Genomic DNA, 21,334 nt, shown 5'->3' with positions numbered 1-21,334 from the left:
TTCCAGCTTAATCTTAAGCTTCAGCATCAAGAGTGTTTCCGCTAATTCCTGCCCAAGGAAGCATGGGCATCTGCACGACAGCTACATCTACCAAACTGATTATTTTGCGTTATATAAGAAGCTGGAATCTGGGATGGTACGTCTCATGTTCATACCGGAACTAGTAGTAGCATGCTTAACTACAACTGGCTTCATCCTAGGACCCCTAATTAATAAAGGTCGTGTGATGATCGATGTGGTGATGGTGCTAGCTCGCCAACCTCAGGTGCAAGTCAAGTCACATCTCATCAACACTTGTGTTTGCCACTTACTAAGCAACTTCAACATCCATCCACGATCCACTGGTGGCAAAAGCCAAAGGTATTGTGCATTTTCTTTTGCTTATCAGGAGCTGGTCACCTTTTCTTCTGATGAAGTGTGTTTTCTTACTTAAAAAAAGTCTTAATCATTACACAAGATCTCAAATCCAAACATCATCAAAAAGATAAAAAAAAATGCATTACAAGTAATCCTCTGAAAACTATAAAAATGCCTAAGGAGATGAAGGGCCGATTCGTAGATTACATCGTCATTCATGTTGGATAAAATCATAAAAATATCACTCGTCGTGTCCTCTAACCGTGTAGACACCTTCATAAACATGACGCGATTCTCCACACACTAAAGAGACAACCATGAAGGCAATTTCTACGTAGCCATATCGATCAAATAATGACAAGCGCTTCCACTCTAATGAGTATTTTAAACATACGAGCCACACCGTTTAGCCAACTGCCGAGTATATTAGCAACGCTACGTGGCGGGTATAAGGTCGAACCTACTTGGATGACTGACCATAAAGATCAAGAAATTTTGTATTGGAAAGTTAAGTTTTTGATCGTCCCGTCATGGTGGCAGAATACACAATTTGTACTTCCGTGCCAACTGTGTTTCAAAAGGTTTTCTTTAATTAAGGATGGACTTCTTGGATATGATTTGTCACTTTCATGTAGATTCCACTGAAATTCGTCATTTTCTTGCGTCAAATGGACCAAATCCAAATGCAGTAGCAAGACATTCCAAGAAGCCATCTTGGGACCAACAAGTTTTTTTCTGGACGTCACATTTGGTAGTAAAGACTCCAACATCTTAACGATTGTATTGCTTTTGTGACCCATAATATTGTATAGACTTAGATATTGCTTCTGGAGTGTGCCATGGCCTAGCCACTTGTTCTCCTAGAATCCTATTTTCGAGCTATCCTTAATTAAGAATGAACTATATAGGAAGAAGTATTTCTTCGTTGCTATTGGGCCATCCCATAAATGCGAGTCCCTGGGTTTTCAATAAACCTGAGATAGTGCACGTGCCTATGTACTTTTTCCTTTTTAGAAGAGTTTGCCACACCCCGTCTTCGGTAAGAAGCTTCAAAACCCATATACCAAGAAGGGCTCTATTCTTGACCTCAATGTCATGAATTCTAAGTCATTCTTGATAATTAGGGCCACAAACAATATTCAATTTAGTCAGTCCATATTTATTTTTTCTCACTATCTCCTCGCGAAAATAATCTTGATCGGATATAATCTAAGCATTGCAAAACTCACTTATGTAGCTGGAAGAAGGAAATCGTATATTGTACCATGTTACTTGGTACTGAATTAATGAGAACCAAACATCCACCCATAGATTGTAATTTTCCTTTCCAGGTACTTAATCTCTTTTGTGGCCTTTTCTTGATGTGTTTTCATTCAGCATTTCTAAGTCTCCAATAACGTATCAGAATGCCTAAATAGTTGATAGGAAACTGGAATTTCCCAGAGCCAAAGGTTGCGTCGTCCTGAGCCTCGTCGAAGCAGAACAATTCGCTTTTGTGAAAATTTGTTTTGAGGCCTGAAATCTGCTCCAAAGCTGATAATATTAATTTTGAATTTCTCGGTTTTTCAAGCTCATGTTCCGAAAGAGAATCGTATCATCTTCATAATGGAGGATAGACAGGCCACCCTCGACTAGGTGTTGTACTACTTCAATTTAGCCATCATTTTTTGCATGTTTTATGATTATTACTAACATATGAGCCTTTTTATTAAATAGCACCGGTGATAATGGATCGCCTTATCTTAACAGTTTTTTGTTAGAAAGTATTTCACAACGTCATCATAGACTTTTATGGCAACACTTTCTTAGAAAAAAATATAGATGAGAGCGCACCACTCATGAGAAAAACATTTTATTCCGAGAGTCTCCTGGAGGAAAGACCACTTGACTTTATCATAAGCCTTTTCAAAGTAAATCTAAAATATCACCCCATTAAAAAAATCTAATGAAGTTGGTGAATTATTTAATGAAGATTTATTACTCCATCTAGAATATTCCTTCCTTAGATACAAGCATTATGAGTGGGACTAACAACATGGTAAGTTCTGAATATCTTAAAGCTAACGTTAAGAAGACAAATAGACCTAAATTGTTGGATTCATTATGTTTCATTAACCTTTCGCAACAAAATTATCTCTCCGAAATTTAGGTGAAATAGGTCTAGCTGTCCAACATGAAGAATGACGAACAATTCTAGCAAGTTTGATTAGATGGTCTCCTAGAAATTCCGATAGAAATCAGTCGGGAATTGAATCTATCTGGCTCTAGGACTTTGTTGTGTTCCATTGAAAACCTATGTTTTTTACCTCTTCCTCTGTAAAGGGCGCGGTAGGATGGGCATTTTCCTCCTAGGGTATGTCATCTCTCCGGGATTCTTCCAATGAGAAGTTGTCTTCTTCAAGTTCAACAACAACGAAAAAGCTTTTTTTCCAAGCCAAGTTGAGGTAGGATAGATATAAAACCCCAACGAAAACATAAGAAAACCAAAACAACGAGCAAGAAAAAAAAAGAACAAGTGAACTAATATTCTGGCACATGGATCGCTGATTTCCATGTGGGTCCTATCAAAAGCCAACAACAACAACAAGTTGGGGTATGCTAGATATGAAATCCAGCAGAAACATAAGGAAACCAAAACATTGAGAGAGAGAGAGAGAGAGAGAAAAAACAAGTAAACTAAGATTCGGGCACATGGATCGCTGATTTCCATGCGGGTCTATCAAGAGCTAAATCTTTTGGGACATTTCAGTCCCTCGGGTCTCTTTTTGCCGCCTCCGCTCATGTAAAATTTGATTGTCCTCTGCCCCTTCTTGTATTTTCCACTCCTTGAATTTCACTTTTAGTTGGTGTTTGTGGAGGTTTTTGTTGGATATATGATCAAATCACCATAGTCGGTGTTGTACTAGAGCTTCTCGTCGACTGGTGACAGCTCTAGCCCATCATGTATTACCTCATTCCTAATCCACCCTTTCTTGTATGGTGATACATCCACCCTTGCATACACATGTCTGCAACACTCATTTGTTGGATGTGTTGTCTTTTAGTGGGAGAACATTCTACTTTGGATAGCATCCCCAGTTTGATTCTCGTCCTATAGAATTTACTTTTTAGCTTTCGTGGGATCTTCTTGTCACATACGATGCCAGATGCTTGTCGTTACTTCAGCCATCCTGCGTTGATCCCATGGCAAACATCTTCATCCATAGCAGCATTGGTTTGCAGTATTGATCCCAAGTATCGGAAGGTCTCCCTCTTAGGCACTGTTTGTCCGTCCAAATTAACATATTCGTCTTCGCATCTAGCACCACTAAAGTCGCATCGCAAGTACTCATTCTTGGTCCTACTAATTATAAACCCCTTTGATTTCAAAGTTTGTCTCCATAGCTCTAACTTCCTATTTATGTCAACCCAGGTGTCATCCAGTAGCACCATATCATCAGCAAAGAGCATACACAAAGGGATATCTACTTGTATATACTTCGTCCCCTCATCCATCACTATGGAAAACATGTATGGGATCAAGGTTGACCCTTGATGTAGTCTTATTTGATTGTAAAGGTATCGGTCTCATTATCACCTGCACGAACACTTGTCACAATATTACCGTACATATCTCTTGTGAGGGTAATATACTTTGTTGATCAAAACTTTGTGTTTCTCCAGCGCCCACCACATGACCTTCCTTGTTATCTTGTTGTATGCCTTCTTCAAGTCAATGAATATCATATGTAGGTCCTTCTTCTACTCCCTATATCTCTCCATAAGTTGGTGATGTAAGAAAATCGCTTTTGCAGTCAATTTCCCGGGCATAAAACCAAATTGGTTTTTAATGCCAATTGTCACTCTACTCAAGCGATGCTCAATGAATCTCTCCCAACGTTTCATATTATGTCTAACAAGCTTAATTCCTCAGTAATTAGTTCAACTTTGAATATCACCTATATTCTTGAAGATAGGTACTAGTATGATTTTTATCCACTCTTCGGGCATCTTATTTGACCAAAAAATTTGGTTGAATAGCTTAGTTAGCGATACTATTACCACGTATCAAAGGCTTCTCCACACCTCAATTTGGACATCATCAGGACCAAGGGCCTTTCCTCCTTTTCGGGGCCTCCTTAACCTCAATCTCTTGGATCCTCCACACAAAATGCTTGTTGGTGTCATTAAAGGAGTTATCCAGCTCGGGCATATTGGTCGCATTCTTATCATCCAATAACCCATCAAAGTAGTCCCTCCATCTATTCTTGCTCTCTTCATATTTCACTAGAAGTCGATTACCCTCGCCATTGATGCATTTAACTTGGTTGAGGTCCGTCATCTTCCTCTCAAGAACTTTTTGCCATCTTGTAGATATCATTCTTCAATCCTTCTTGACTAGTTCGTCATATATCTCATCATAGGTCGTCCCCTTGCTTCACTCACGGCTCGCCTTGCATTCTTTGTCGCCAGTTTGTACTTCACCATGTTGCTTGTGCATTTATCTTCGTGCCAACTCTTGTATCACTCCTTCTCCTTGATATCCTTTTGGACATCCACATTCCACCACCATGTTTCCTTAGCTCGAGGCTTCTTACGCTTTCACACTCCAAACACCTACCTAGATGCCTTTTGAATGCAAGTTGCCATCTTAACTAACATGCTATTTGCATCTCCCTCTTCGTTCATGGTTTTTCCGTGATCATTCTCTCCCTAAAGGTCTATTGTGATTTTCCTTTGAGCTTCCACCACTTTCTTCTATGGGTTTTGACGCCTTTGTTCTACGTCACACGATCGTTAAAGCGAAAGCCACCCCCACAAGCTTATGTTGCGCCACAATACACTCCTCAGGACCACCTTGCGATTCAAGCAAGCCCTCATATCCATTCTTCTAAGAAGGACAAAGTCAATCTGGCAAGAGTGTTGGGCACTGCTAAAGGTCACTAAGTGAGATTGCCTCTTCAGGTTCCCCAAACATATTTTATAATAATTTGTTATGTATGATTTGAGTTGCTCATTGATAACCCCCAAGTGTAGGGGATCACCGTAGTATAATTCGATAAGTATTTGAGTGTCGAACCCACGAGAATCTGAAGGTAACTATCTATTCTTTAAAGCCCTATAACCCACTTATATGGCCTTCTATGCAAAGCTAGGATCTATAATGTTTTTGTGTGTGTGAATAGGTTTCTACTATAAAACTATATGTGCTGAAATTAAAATGCAAGAAGTGAAACTAATGCAAGAAAAGTGAAGTGATATAAAGTGGAGTAAAATGAAGTAAAGTGGAGTAACTCAAGGAGTAAATGTTCAGAAAAATTACTATTTCATTTGGTTGGTTGTCACAATTAATGAAGCACAAAAATACTCTTTTTATTGTTTCTTTTAAGGAGGAGCTATGAATATGTGCAGCCATATACATGAGCAAATACATCCCTAGTGATTGATCCCAAGACCAACTAAGAGCAAACAAGGGAATTATTAAGGCATAAAGTCCAACCACCACATTTAGATCTAAGGTCTCCATGATAATACGCCCGTTGATTAACCATGAATTAATACAACATGTATCTCTAAGACTTGGAATTTAGTTTCTGTCAAACTTCGGCTATCCCTCATCCTATCAATAGGCAACGGTGACAACCATGTGCATCCCCCAACATATATTTGCACTCATATGTTAGTACAACAAGATCATCATAGAAGATAACATGTACTTGTATGCAACCAACAACAAACTATATCACAATTTTCAAGAACAAGTCACTACTCAAACATCAAGATAGAGATACAATAGATGATGGGAAAACAATTTTATCATACATCATGTTTGCCAAGAGATTAGAAGGGGTAGATGAAGATGGTGCAGATGGTGTTGATTAAGATGATGATGATGACCACGCCGGAGGGGGGTGGAGTCTACCGGAGGCGATAGCGGCAGCGTTTCCCCCTCGGATCTTCGCCGGTGGCGGCATGCTGACTCTCTGTTTATGCGTGTTTTATATCCGTCGCCGTAGTCTCGACGAAACCCTGGGTAGTCAAATATATAGGGGTTTTTAGGTCAAACGAAGTCCGTCAGCGCAACATTGATGTGAATCGGATGAACGAGGCGAAAATGAGCTCAAGTGGCGCGCCCTAGGTGGGGGTCATTTCTGTGACCGCGGGCCGATGCAACCAGACAATTTTGGCATCCAATTTGCGCCGTCCCGTTGGAGATGCCCTAACAAACGAGACCCCAAATTAAAGTGGTATAAAGTGCCAAGATCTCTCGTTTCTCTCCTGTATGTGCTTTCTTTTTCGATCGCCTACTGAAAGATCTGAGTTGTTTAACTTGTAGTGGCGACATCACTTCCTCATGCTAACTTCATAAGCCATCATCATCATTGAAGACTCCACTAGAGCAAGAATAGGAGGAAGAAGACCATGGGCACAACACAACACATTCAGCAGCTGCAGCGGCAACTGTGACTCGCTGACTGCTTCCTTCCCTCCTCCGCCTGGCTTGTGGTGTTTGTCTGATTGAACTCATGTCCGGGGAGGCAGGCGGCAGAGCGTCGCAATGATTAAAGAGTCTCTGACTCTGAAACGGCAGCTGGAAGCTGCACCCCTTTCTGCCGCGCATTCAAGCCAAACGGACCCCTTCTCCCTCCCGATCGTCGTCTTGCTCGCTCGCTCGATCGATCGATGGACGCCGAGCCATCATTTCATTTCACCGGAGGCGAGAAACGGGGGAGCTGACGATGTGATGCGGTGTCCATGGACCGGCGACAGACGAAACAACCGATCGATGCTAGCGAATCATCATCGCCGTATAGAAGCGTACGTCCCATCATGGTCAAGTCCGGGGAAGCAAACAACCCAAGTTGGCCCACGAGTCAAGGAGGAGATGATAACTTAACCACCACCAATGGCGGAGGACGAACTAAATTTTTGGTATGGCGAAAACGACAAAGCATAAGCAATACATATGACTAAAAATAGAAGTGGTGTATATATCTCGAAAATTTGCGAAACAAAATGTAATCAATTCCTACAATCAGCTCGTACAGGAACTAACACAAACCTATGTATGCAAAAAAGTACCTCACTTAATAAATCTTGCACGCCAACTCTCCACTGATTTGGGCAGGGCAAGACTGAAGACTTGTACCTTTCGTTTTACACATGCCGCTAACCTTGATCTTCTTCTTCCGAGGCGCCATGTTAATCACAGTCCCCTGCAATAACCTTTGTTTTCTGCCCAATCTTCCTCTCGTTGAGCCACCAGCCACCGCTCGCTAGCTGAAACTCGTCGTCGTATTTTGCAACTGTTTTCCTCTCACGCCGCCTTGCGAGTTGTGATCGATCCGATTGATCAGGAGCAACCTCCGTCTAGATAGGCTAAGTGGCTAACATGTACGTATAAGTGGCCTCTCCACCTAATAAACATTAAAGCCCACCAAGGCCCCATGCCCCCATACCTGTTCGCTGGACTAGTTTCTTCACTAATTCACATGCGCGCGAGAGATTAGCCCAAATACATGCATATGGCGCAGGTTCTAGTAGAGAAACAACATGTCATATGTGTACTCGCGACAGAGTTTACCTCTGGCAGGCGCCAGACCTTGCCAGAATGGGAGCTCCGCCCCTGAAGGCCCCATACCTGTTCGCTGGACAGTTTCTTCACTAATTCACACGCGAGAGCGAGAATAGCCCAAATACATGCACATGGCGCAGGTTATAGTACAGAAATAACATGTAATATGTGTACTCCCGACAGAGTTTACCTCTGGCAGGCGCCAAACCTTGCCAGAATGGGAGCTCCGCCCCTGTCCACCACTAAGCTGGAACTGTAATCAGGGTCATCTACCTACCGACTACCGAGGTACCAGCTGCTAGGATGCTACCAGGTTTTGATGATGATTTCTCACCTCCATTGCATTTGCGCTTTACCAGATAAAATTATCGGTATTGTCGTCGATAAGCTGAATCTGGGTTGTGCTGCTGCAAAAATGCACGTTAGGGCATATCCAACGGCGCGACGCAAACGGACGTTGAACGACCGTTTGTGTTCGCCGTGATCGAAAATGCGTCGTGCACCACCTCCAGCGACGCGACGGAAAGTGATCGGACTGTCCGCAGAGACGCAAACCTGGCACAAATATGCGCCAGGTTTGCGTCTCTGCGGACGTTGTGCGGACGCTCAAAGTGTCCGCTCGGTCCTCGCACGGGCCCGCCTGACAGCGGCACAACTGTTTCGTCTTCCGCGGCATTACTTCCGGGCGGCGCGCTGCAGCCTTTGCAGGGTCGCGTTAATGGCGTGCCTCGGCTTCCGCGAGCGTGCGCAGCTAGTAGACGTTGCACTGGCAGGCCATTGAAGGCGAGATGGCGTCGGAGCCTTTTAAATGGACGCTGCCGGCGGCCATTTCCACGACCAAACCATTGCCAAATCCCACAGTATCCACCCCACCGACGCCATGGGAAAGAAATGCTGGTCGTTCCGCAAGACGAAGAACGACCAGGAGGCTAGCGGCTCGCGTTCCGGCAAGAAGGCACGGGTCGGCCGGTACGTCCGCGTTGACCTCGCGCGGCAGCTATGGTAGGAAAACCGGCCGGTGCCATGGCCAGACGCGAACTTGCCGGGAAGGGGCTGGTACCTGAACTCGCGGCGCGTGCCGGTCCCCCCCCCCCCGTGCCGCGCGAAGGCCGAGAGCGGCGGGACGAGGTACGCCGCCGCCGAGCGATCTTGCCGCCGGATCTGCGGGAGGATCAGGCGTACGCGCTGAACTCCTACAACTGGATTTTATTCGGGACGTGGGAGTTCGACGCGCGCCGCCGCGCTGGCTACCTCGGCGACGTGGACTTCTTCAACCGAGAGATCGCCGCAGAAGAAGAAGAGAACGACCAGGTGGACGCGGACGAGGACGAGGACGAGGACGCAGACGAGGACGTCGACATGGTCGACTACGGCCACGACGACGGCGGGCCGGCGTGGGATCCGGAGACCCAGCCGCCGGACCTTTCCGAGGAGGAGGCCATTGCCATGGCACTGGCCAACAACGCGCAGGACGAGCTCAACGAGCTCGCTTTGTGGAAGGGGCTCGCAATCCAGCTGCGCGAGTCAGCGCTCGCGCAGGGGAGGCCGGCGACTCCTCCGGCAACGCCGACGCGTTCCAACGACCGCGCTCCGCCTGCTGCTCCGGCGTGGGATCCCTGGCCACAGCCTCCTGTCCATGTAAGGATGGCAATGGAGCGGGTTTGGACGGATATAGGAAAACTAGATCCATGCCCAAATCCATCAGCCTCGCTCTGCCCCGTCCACGAAATTATCCATGAGCATGGATGTCGCCCCAAATCCAAATCCGTTGGATACCCGGATATCCATGAATATCCATGCCCATAAAATTTGAGTACCATTTCACCAATATTTCACTTGCATTTCATCAATAATAAGCTAACATGAATATTTTGGCCCATTTCAACATTATTTCAGTAGCATTTCAGGCATAATTATGTCGATAATTCATAGGAAGATCAAAGCAACAATATATCAATCACATACTACTTATAATATGTTAAATCTCACACAATCACACCATACAATAGATGTCTCATTTCGATCTCACGGAACATATATAGACAGTGCTTTTTATTATAAGATTCCAACACAACATCTAATGCGTTAAAACTATATAGCAAAATATAGTAGAAAGGTTGAGTTGAATCTTGGATTATTGTAGCCTCATTCAGTCATTCTTCCGTGACTATGGATTCATTGGAATCCTACAATTGGAAAAGCACCAAAGCTTAACAATTGAAAAATCATCAAAAGAATAAATAATTAACAAATAAGAGCTTTTGCTATTTTTGCAGCAAGTCGACTACGATGTGCACTAATTAATCTCCCGCTAGCACTAAAGACACACTCCGATGCTACTGAAGTGATGGGTCCCACATGTCAGTTGGATATCCATCGAATATCCACGGAGCAAAAGCTCTGCCCGTGCCCGCTCCATGAATTATCGGATATCCGCCCCATGAAATCCATGGACACAATCGACCCTCCATACTCGTGCCCGGCGGGTCGAATATCCGTGGATACCTAGATCCGTGGATAAAATTGCCATCGTGATGCCCATGCGGCGGTACCTCCTCCACCGCCGGCGTACGAGCTTCCATGGCCGACGCCGGAGTTCATTGACCTCGTCAGCGACGACAACCAGTAGGCAGCAGCTACTTTTAGCACGCCTTTATGGCTTTTTTTATGTTTTTTTATTAACTAGTACAAATGCCCGTGCGTTGCCACGGGGTTCAAAGTATCTTTGATTGCCATAATATATAAAAGTAATGTACGTGAAAATATCCGAGCTACTATAGGAGAGTAGTCACCCGCAAGGCAAGCTAGCAACCCAGCAGACCACCCTCTTGGTTTCCCTGATCTCTTCAGCTCAGATCATCTCGTGCTGACGTTATCTTGAGAATGTTCGCTGTCCAAAACCAAGTTCTCAGATCATCTCATGCTGACGTTATCTTGAGAATGTTCGCTGTCCAAAACCAAGTTCTTCGCGTGGCTGCTCGTCCGATCGCAGGTGCATACTCGTGACTTCTTTCTACGCAAGACCACCATCGGTAAGAGTTATCACAAATAAGAGAATAGAATAATAATATAGTGCAATTTGATCATACCTACTTGTATAACAAAGTTAATAACAGGCCACAAGTTGTGAATCACATACAACTGGACAAAATAATATTCAATTGTATTACAATGGATGTCGATTAAACATTCCAATGAAAGAAATAAAATGGTAGGACATAAAAGTTCTTCAAATTACCCAATCACTTATCAAAGGAAAGAAAATGTGGAAAATTAGACGAGTCTACAGAAAAAGAAATTATCTCCTGGACTTTATAAAATTGTATTTTTAGATATTACAATGGATGATAAGTTTAACTGTTTATCAAAATTCTTAAACTACAATTTTTTACATAGTAAATAGTTGATGTACATCATCGGAGATGCGTGGCTGACTAATCTTCTATTTCTAAATAGTTGGTCCCAATTTCCCGGTCTCTCGTGAGGCCACGTCACCCCTTTTTCCACATGATAGTCCCGCACCATCTCCTCCGCCGCCGCGACCTGTGGCCTCCTCCGCACCATCTCCTTCGCCGCTACGAATTGTAGCCTCCTCACGAGATTTATTAGGTACCTGCCTCGAGATTTATTAGGTAAGACACAACCTACATATATAATCCCTTGCATCACGCTTCCTTTGAAGCTTAGCAGTCTATTGTTGATGATGCCTTCAGCTGTTTAAACTGTATCAGGTGGTTGCTCATGTCTTTCTTTAAGTAATTGATTTTTTTTTTGCAGGTATTAAGTAATTGATTCTTACTTTGATGTGTCTTTGGCCTCTTCTATTGTTTATCATTCTTACATAATCATGCCGAGTACTACCAGTACAGTGCACTTCCTTACCAAAAGAAATAATGTCTTTTTTTTTGTATGTATTCATCTATGAGCTGCTCAAGAAAAAGAAGAGTTAGCTAAATATAAATATCAGTACTCCAATCTGTCTGACAAACCCCAAAAGATGTGTTAACATTTCAATGCACAGTTGAACATTGTATATATTATAATATTTCCATGTGAACTTTTCAGATCTTTTGTTCTTCATTTGAATTCTCTTGCGTCCAGAGCACATGATCTAAAAGCAATTTCCAGTTTCATCTGACCCTATTTTGTTCATTAATTCAGCATATGGTTAACACAGAGATTCATCATTTGGGTGCAAGTGAATTCAGTAGTCTTTTTTGAAGTCTGTCTACGCTAACAGAGTACCTTTTATGTACTATACAATTGTTTCTGCGCTCTTACAAGTTAGCCTGACTGCCGGGAAGCATTGAATTTATGTTAATGCAATTCATCTATTCATGTATTCATTCAACATTTCATATGGAAATATCAATATTGCTTCAGATCTTTCTTTGATCTCATTGGTATCTCTTTCTGTTCAAATAATGTATGTTGTGTTTTCAAGTTTTTCATCATAAAAAATAGAAGATATAAGTTCCGCAGCAAGGCGCGGGGTATCATCTAGTTATCATAGTTCAGCTTCTGTGAAAATTGTAGCTAATGAAGGTCGTTAAAATGAGAGCCTCCAAATCTCAAAGCTTGATACATGAATAGTAAGCATCAATAATTGATATTCTGCACCAAGATCTCTGAGATTGAACTTGTCACTAAATAAATCAGGTAAACATCTGGTATTTAGAATATCATGCTTAAAAATTACATAATCCATGAATTTCGAGATTGAGAGCCAAGCAAATATGAGTTGCCTCCATATATATTCCAGAAAATAGAGATTAGCATGAACTAAATTAATATCCATCAAATGTAATGTAATTTGTCGTGACTTTTTATGAATGCATATGCTGGTGAGGTTGAGAGTCAAGCAAAATTAGGGAACAAAATGAGCATGAAAATTCAGTAGGATGTATCATACTTGGAATATCTACTTATAAAGGGATCAATATGTACATACCTGGAAGCTTTCAAAGTAAGAGTTAAATTGAAGCTCCTTAATATGATTATTGTGGTATTGAAGATACCATTATATGCTTGCTTTGTTGGAATATATTCATCGGTGAATTTCTGTTTTTTTTCCAACGAAACATTAGTGCTTCTTAGTCAGACAGATAAAACCCTGCACCTTTAGGCAAACAAGGTTATTGGAGAGCAGTGAAACCTCAGTTCATTGAACACAACATCAGCAATATAATAATAACGCGCGTAAGACTAAAAAATAGTGTACTATTCAGTATTCAAAAAAAGAGAATGGCTGATCATGCGATGTACAAAGTCATATACGAAGGAACCTGCAGTGTACAAACCTGTTGATCCTTGATTGGTAATTTCCACGAGGACCTCCTGCTAGCTCGAAGATGTCTCGAAGATGTCAGACCGCGTGCCATTAAAGCCACAGCTTAGGCGTGTCTCCGGGACGAACTCCTCCTCTGCATTTCAAATCCATATCAGAAACTATGGTTCTTTTCTTGGCTAAAGGAAACAATCAACCGCGCTGTATTGTGCATGGTACAGATGGAACATCTCATGTTTAAGTACATAAAATTGGTAGTCTACACATTTTAATTAAGTTTTATACTGCCCTGTTTGGTTGCAATGAATTGGGCTCTGAATTGGCTTTTTAGAATTGAGGAGCCCAATTCTAGTATTTGGTTGTACTCAGTATTGGGCTATAGAATTCGGAACCAATTCCGCGCCCCTTCCCCCGTGCGGCCAACTTACCGGTTCACGAGTACAGTGCTCCAGACCTCTATATTGCCTCGGAATTGGCTTCTCGCTCGCTCGCGTTCTCTCTCCCAAAAACGAAAACAGAAAGTACGAGCTGCAAGCTGCAAGCTGCTCTGTCGCCGCGCTGGAGAAGCCTTCCCCGGGGGCGCCGCCAGGTCCGTTCCGCCGCCTCCCCTCTCCCCCTCCCTTTCCCTGTCCGGTCTCCTCCGTTCGCCCATGCCCTCCCTCTTCCCTGTCCTCCCGTTCCCCTAGCTGCACCCTAGCGTAGAACGGCGGCGTGATGTGCTCGGGCGGCGGCGCAAGGTGGTCGAGCGGCCGTGGGTGGTGGTAAAGCCTTGGCCAGCCATCTCCTCCGGCGGTGGACGCATCCCCTGGCTCCCCACTCCCCGCGCGACCCGAACCCTAGCTAGTTGGACGGCGGCGGCAGGAGGTAGAGAGGCGGCGGGAAGTGGTCAGCGATAGGCGGCGGGCGAGCGGCGGCCTCCCCTCTCCTGTACCGAGCCTCTCCCTGTTGGTCCCCTTCCCCCTGGCTCCCCTCTCCTGTCAGAAATACTCTCATTTCTACACATGTGACATCCAAACAGGAATTGGTATTCCATTGAAACCTGTTCTATAGCTCAATACCACGTGCATCCAAACACTCTATGTGGTATTCCATTGAATTGGTTGATTTGGTTTTCCATTGCCAATTTAATTTAGAGCCCAATTCATTGCAACCAAACACAGAACACGTATTTGCTTGCCTCTTTCACGCTCATACTTTTAAAAAATATTTGCAATGGGCCAGTTAAACATAAAACCCTTCTTGTATTACCCTTCTTGTATTTATGTCTGGACTAATTAGAACACATCTAGCTGTAATTCAAGAAGATGGCACTAATGTAATTCAAGAACGCATTTTCTTCTGCGCGTAGTGAAATTGAATGGACCGAGATAAATAAGTATGGCAACAATCTACTACTCAGAAAGTAGGCGCTCATGGAGTGTTCATAGACTAAAATGAATACTTTCATGGCTGAACATTGAGAACCCAATTCGTCCATATGACTTACAGGAAAGAAGATGGAGGCGACGCATATCACGGACAGCACTATGACCTCACTACAAGACCGGATTGCATGAATTTCAGAGGGGTTTACTGAAATTTCTGTAGTGACCTAAAACCTGCAATTTAGAAGGCTGCAACATCAGTTATTGGAAACTAAAAATACCGTTTAAGTCAACAAAGGAAAGCAGGGAAGTAAATCAATTTTAAAACACACAATAGCAGAGAAGTGCACTAAAGCTGGCTTGGATGGTTGAAAAATGCATTTATCCTACTCTATTGAAGTGTGTTGATACTTTAGTTTGCAGTTAGAAATCTTTTTGCAACTGAACAAAAAATGCATTTACCTAGCAACATAAACAATGTTCTTTCTTTCAGGGCGGAAATTTCATTTGTTTAACATCATAATCATACTCATGAAGAGATAAATAATGTTTTATTTTCATTCCTTCCCTGGCAAGATAGACCTAAGGCATTAAGCATATACAGGGATAACATAAATTTATTTACCCATGGAAACATCAATCATAAGGAAGTGTCAGTTAGAGAAAATATCACAATATTATTTCTCTCCTTACAAGAAGATAGTCCTAAACCACTAAAGTATGCAGAGGAAGAGCAATAAATTTACAACCAAGACCCATCCAACCAAACCTAGATGCCCTCGAAGCAGATCAGCCAAAAACTTGAAATAAGTAAAATAACCAAATCTATAAAGCCTCAAAACGGATTGGCCAAGCCTGCAAAGTGAAGAGAAAGACAATGAAGGGAAATAAGATGAGTAAAGGTATGCCAAAGCAAATCTAGAAAAGAAGAACTAAGATACGAGCATTGCCCTAAAAAAATTAAATACAAAGGTTTGATTTAAGAACCTGCATACTTGTCCTTGAAAATATTTGTCATATATCTAGAGAAAAATCTTCACTTTATATGGATAATATACCAATAAATCCTCAACTGAAGCAAACACGATGTCCAGGGCAGTCATCGGTTCAGCGCACATAATCACAAGTCAAGGGTCGGGAAAACGACCAGTACGAGGAGATACGACTATGATGGCGGTGTCACCGTTCTGGAACTGAAAAACACAGAAGGTTGAGTAGAGGCACGGAGTCTTCAGCATCAATCTCAAAAGGGCACTCGGAGGAGGAACCAGCTTCACGGCAGCTTAAATGAACAAAATACATATTAGCATCTTGGTAAAGAAGTGAATAAAATACATGACAACACAGATAACTATTGCAGCAGGAACAAAGGTTGATAAACTTTTTTGTCAGCCAAATTATCTGTCTAGAGTCTAACTTGTATGACCTCTTTTGAAAAAGGGCAACCAATTCTAGAATGGAATCCCAAACTCCATCTCTTCTGTGAGCAAATTTTTTTAGATGTACCTCAAGGAACATCCAAAATGAATAGTATGTTCTGAAAAGTATAGCCTAACCTAGACTTGACATCCAGCGAGAGGAACAAATCCAAAAAAGAAAATTATAAACATTAAGCTTTACGAATCAACCATAGCACATCTTAAGCACCTTGGCAGGGAGTCACCCAAGAAAATGCCTGAACCAACATGTAACAAATAACAACCACAATTTGGTATTGTATAAACTGATTTGTCTTGCAATTTAAAATAGTTAAATTATGGCAGCTTGGTATCTTAGAAACTTACTCCAAATGTAGTACTTCTATGACCTTTCATCCATATATTTTGCAACCCTTCGTGAATCAAGGCACTAACTGAAATATAATCAATAAAGAGTACCCAATAATGTACTGACTTCATCATTTCCTAGTACATGACTAACATGACGGTGTAATGAACTGAAATATGCAAAAAAGGGTGTTGTTAGAACGAGTTACATGAGAAGATCATATATAATTCAAGAAAATAAAATGGAATATAGTCTGAATAAATATCCTATTTAACTCCAGAAACCATAATAAAAATGGAGATTCAACTTCTAGTTATCTGTAACACAAAATCTTTCAAGCATGTCAAATGATCTCTGAATGACTTTTAGTTTTAATGATCTTACTTTTGCTTTCACAAATGATAAAGTAGAGGCGACATCAAGATCAAGCAACCTCCCTTGACTGTCCATGTTTCCGTTCAAATCCTTTTTGTTTATCTCCAGCAGCTCATTTTAATTTTCTAGGGACTTGACCTCTGTGCAATAAAAAATATTACAACAACTGTTAGCCTGATAGACAGTAATCAAATTCACGGGGAAGAATCAAGAATTAACTAATGTTGCATCATGGATAAAAACAGTGTTGCTTATGTCTAATCAGGTTGCTAAAATCAGGATAAACTATCATACAGCTTAGGTTAAATGGCATCAAACACCGCTGATGCAAACAACACAGGGAAAACTAATCAGATGGTGTATTAAAAAAACCTCCTAAGAATAAAATAGATCTGCAGGTCTTCACTAATCAAACCTAAATCTGAGCTAGGTTTCAGGCAAGCTGTAATTTAATTTACAGAAGCTCAATATCCACCTTGACATCCGAGCATTTAAGTTGAGTCCATATGTGACAGCAAGCCCAGCAAGCCATACCTATATCAAATGGAAACATTGTTTAGACGGAGAAGCATATTTGTTGAATTAAAAAAATGCAAGTTCTCTAATGCACACAACAAGTGAACGATTGGGTGAAGCAAGATCATAAAAATAATCAGAATGGCATTGTGAGACAGCAAATAATCGAATGTACGCAGAAACAAAATAGTGTGGACATAAATTTGTCATTCAGCTATAGCAGAGTTCAGAAGCAAACCTCAATGAGTGCTAATGTCTCCAACATTGTCCATTGATTTGACCTCATGTACCCACGCTGTTTCATCTCATCAGCAATTTGTAGCCGAAGGAACCTTCTGGCAGTACCTTGCATAAGTTGTCCACGGTACGAATCTCATCCAACATCACAGATGCGTGAGGCATATCAGTGCGGGAAGAAGATTGGTACAGGAGGCCATACCTTGTGAGGGCGGAGGCTCTGTGGCGGCTTCGTGTGAGGCGGGTTTCGTGTGAGGTCATGTGTGCCACCGTGGGCGGCCGGCCGGCCGTCATCGTCATCTAAGATGAGCTACCCAGCTTCGCCCGCACATGCGCCATGGGTTGTCCAGAGGGACGACGCCAAGTCGTGGGATCCGTGAAGGCGCTGTTGGCGGCCGCCAGCGAGATGCAGATCTTGGAAAAGCACGGGGCTCCGAGGCGTCGGCGGTGGCGTCACGTCGCAGAGGCGGCATGTGGTGTTCCCAATGACAGGGAACATCGGGAGGAGGTTGGCGCAGGAGAGGTCGCCGGTGACCGCTGGAGAGGAGGTGTCTCCACTCTACAAGCGGCGGCGGTGCACGACGCGTGAGGGAGGAGTGCGGGCTGCGCCTGGAGTTGGGAACGAAGGAAATTTGGACTGCTGGTTAATTTCCCACGTCATTAGGGGCTAAATTGCAAAATGTGCAGCGATGGATGGACGGAGCGACGACGAAGGGATTGACGTATTGGCAGAATAAGGAACAAGTTCCTCCTTTTTAAGTAGTGTAGATTTAATAGGCTGTACAAATAGACCGACTGCATAGCATATGGAATCACCAACAAATCCGCTACAGCGACCTAAAACACTATCAAAAAGGCAATATATGTACAACACTATTAAAATTAGTGGTTAAGATTTAAATAGAAAAATCTGAAGAACTTGTATATATGTACAACACTATTGTTTTTGTCTCCTCAAAGCAATATAGGTTGGTTACTATATGGAAGCAAATGATCCATGTAATAAATAGAAGAAGTAAAGCAGATCCACTCATTTTATAAGCAGACCGGAAAGAAGAAAATGTTTAAGGCTATGGAACTATCTCTGATACATGTTTGAAGCTAGGAACATTAACTGGTGCCTTCCATACTAATGGAATTTCATAAACTCTACATGCTTGTTTCTTTTTTCCCATACTACATGGCAATGCCTAATGGTATCCTAACAATAACAATGTCAATAGTATGCAAGAAAGCGGGCAGTCGGTGATAAATATTGTCCAGGAGACACTAACTCTATACATCATGTTTCCAAAATTGCTGTGGTTGGCTAAAAATAAACTCTATACAGCACAAGTTTCTTTCTACCTATCTTGTAACGCTGACCAAGAGCTAACCAGGAAGCAGAACGTGACTGTCATTTCAGGTGCAATCACATCTCTTAGGAGCACAAGTGAAAAAAGAGGCACTAAAATGGCTAGGGAAAGATTATAGTAACATGATTTCATAAACAGACATGTAACTTGGGATATACTAATCTATGTTGCCTGGGACATACTACTTTAGTGCCTAAATCAGGACCATAGAAATCAGTATATTAGGCACTAAAGTAGTTATGCACTAAAGTAGAAAATAGGCATAAGTATGTACCAAAATCAGTACCATAGAACTTATTCAGACTGCCAACTGATCACCATTGAGGTCAAAACTTACCAGCAGGCAGAATATATGAAAACAGTAAAGAAAACCACAAAGTCCATATCTATCAATTTGTATATTGCACGCACCAAGGGGAGATGATAAACTGAACCATGCAGTACAGCTGGCGTAAGCATCATCAAAATGAAGAAACATGTTGAGCTTGCAACTTATAACAGATGGAGCCATCCACTTTCACCAGCTTGTTTTATCCGAACAAAAAGAAAATCCATGAATGACGCGCAACATAATTGATCATGGATCAATTACACTGGCTGTCCTTGGGAGGATTCTTAACATCATTTACCTAGAGAAGGCGCGCTAGTGGTGGGATCACATCGCGGAAGCAGTTCTGGCACGACATGCCGACGGCGAGACTCACGGTGATCGCTGGATCGAAGCGCTTGAGCAGCTGCTCTAGGAGCAACTGCGTGGACGTGGCGGACTCCTCCAACGCCATCAACACCTGCTTCGTCTGCGCCGAAGGCCGAACGGACGACGCCGTCGCGACTCCTCCAAACAGATCGAACCGAGCTAAGGATTTCGCGCAGATTCACCGAAGTAAATCCGCACCTGCGCCCGGATTTACGGATCAATGCCGAGAGAATGCGAGTGCGCGGCGGGGAAAATTTTTTGTGGAGATTTTTCTGGCTCTAGATACCAATTTGTGACGACCTGACCTGATGGGGATCAGAATCGCACAAAGGATTTGAACTGGGGATGAGAAATTAGAAGCAAGAGGTGAGGAAACAGAAGCAAACGAGATGAGTCGATTCAGAGTTCTATTCCTTCGATACCGATACAGAGAAGGAGCAGGGTATTTATCTCCCTTCGCTCGCACACGAGTTGGGCCACAACCGGCTTCCAACACAACACACAGGCAACCCAAGGCCTAACAGCACGAAGTGCACTCTCTAGTCATTACAACAGTACTTAGCCAGGTTCTGCAGGTACTGATGTGATGACAGTTCTCAGCTGGGATACCCTCATGTCACATCAACTATGAACTAAAGAACACAATCATTTGAGTAACAGAGTAGAAGCTAATCCTATGTGTAGGGATAAGTATCTAAGGTTGTTTTATACTGAACACAAAATTTAAAGATGCCTTGGGATTGCCTGTTCACGAGATCTAAGAGGATTACCAAAAGCAAAAAACTTAGAAACACATAAGGTCAGTGAGCTGTGATGCTGTAAACCTACTCGTGATCAAGGATCTTCTTTGGCAGCTTTTTATTTCCATCGCCATGGAATTTCGTCCTTGCAAGTATGTCCGCTGCATCAAAATTCCTCAGCAGTACATCCCCTTGTTTGCCACCTGAAGCCAGGTGACAACAAACAATGCAAAAGCTCATCTCGTGCAACAAGAATCGAACTGACACTGAACCCTGAAATCCAAATATCAAAGTACACGGTTAACACTCATGAGATTGCACATATGCATGTCTTATTGCTCACACATGGATGTAAAGTGTACCTTGTTCCCTAGGTAGCCCATGATACCCGATCCAACACATGACACATTCAAATGGCGAATGTATGGCCTAAGATTGCTTCTCACCCAGACTGAGGCAAATATGCCCACCATCTGCTTGCTCCTGATGCATCTAAAGCATCCCTGTTTTGTGAAGCTCTCTACTGCACTGTTACTTGTAGGGGAAGGCGGCGGAGGAGGTTGTCTCCGAGCGGCGGGGTGAGCAGCGGCGGGGGAGATTATCTCCGGGCGGCCGGGACGAGGGGCGGCGGCTGGGGGTCAGGATGAGGGGCGGCGGCGTGGGTTGAATAGGGGAAAAAAAGAGGACATGGCATCTGGGGCGAGTGTTTTTGGGCCATGGCATCTGGGGCGAGTGTTTTCGGGTCTGGCGGCCCATACGTTTCTCCGCTCGGGGTGGGATGGCCCAAGTGCGCGACGGGAGTACGACACGGACGACCAAAAATCTTGACGTATTGGAAGAGTGGGCAGAATAAGGAACATGTTCCTCCTTTTTAAGTAGTGTAGATGTAAATTATGGCTGCATGAATGGAAAGAAAAAAAATGCGTCGCGCCGCTGGAGCCTCCCCCGACGCAAACGGACACCCAGACGATTTCGACCAACGCAAACGGACACGACGCGTCCGTTTCGACGTCCGAAATGCGTCGAGCTGGAGATGCCTTTATGGGAAGTAAAACTTGCTCCCCAAATGCTATGCAACATTGCA

At 43.1% G+C, this 21,334-nt stretch overlaps 1 protein-coding gene and 1 long non-coding RNA gene across 6 annotated transcripts; both read right to left on the bottom strand.

Moving 5' to 3' along the window:
• Window positions 1-12,491: 12,491 nt before the first annotated feature.
• On the bottom strand, window positions 12,492-14,793 carry LOC124668381. The gene is made up of 3 exons (XR_006991666.1): window positions 14,686-14,793; window positions 13,213-13,335; window positions 12,492-13,031 (listed from the first exon to the last, which is right to left on the bottom strand). It is a non-coding gene; the product is annotated as an uncharacterized LOC124668381 (long non-coding RNA).
• A 538-nt stretch (window positions 14,794-15,331) lies between these two features.
• Window positions 15,332-20,866, bottom strand: LOC124668380 (type IV inositol polyphosphate 5-phosphatase 9-like). Of its 5 annotated transcripts, XR_006991664.1 has the most exons (7): window positions 20,613-20,866; window positions 20,339-20,523; window positions 17,181-17,239; window positions 16,715-16,845; window positions 16,348-16,499; window positions 15,551-15,845; window positions 15,332-15,418 (listed from the first exon to the last, which is right to left on the bottom strand). XR_006991664.1 is itself a non-coding variant. In XM_047205534.1 (3 exons), exons 1-3 carry the CDS (start codon window positions 20,721-20,723, stop codon window positions 17,197-17,199), a joined length of 339 nt encoding a protein of 112 aa, XP_047061490.1. In that variant the 5' UTR covers window positions 20,724-20,866; the 3' UTR covers window positions 17,016-17,196. The 5 variants fall into 5 exon arrangements, 1 of the variants encoding a protein (XP_047061490.1); XR_006991662.1 differs by having other exon boundaries at window positions 16,348-16,845; XR_006991663.1 differs by lacking the exons at window positions 20,339-20,523; window positions 20,613-20,866 and adding exons at window positions 17,460-17,556; window positions 17,661-17,897 and having other exon boundaries at window positions 16,348-16,845.
• Between the last annotated feature and the right edge of the window lie 468 nt (window positions 20,867-21,334).

The sequence above is a fragment of the Lolium rigidum genome, chromosome 6 (genome assembly GCF_022539505.1).
Source record: "Lolium rigidum isolate FL_2022 chromosome 6, APGP_CSIRO_Lrig_0.1, whole genome shotgun sequence".
NCBI classification, from domain to species: Eukaryota; Viridiplantae; Streptophyta; class Magnoliopsida; order Poales; family Poaceae; genus Lolium; species Lolium rigidum.
Note: the sequence above shows the minus strand (reverse complement) of the source record. Positions and strands in the feature narration are given on the sequence as shown.

Coding starts and splice junctions, on each gene's coding strand:
- LOC124668380 (XM_047205534.1), bottom strand. CDS start 20,723: ATGGTGGGCATATTTGCCTCAGTCTGGGTGAGAAGCAATCTTAGGCCA. Junction 20,524..20,612: donor TGGGCTACCTAGGGAACAAG/GTACACTTTACA, acceptor TTTGGATTTCAG/GGTTCAGTGTCAGTTCGATT. Junction 17,240..20,338: donor AAGAAGATCCTTGATCACGA/GTAGGTTTACAG, acceptor CATTTGATATAG/GTATGGCTTGCTGGGCTTGC.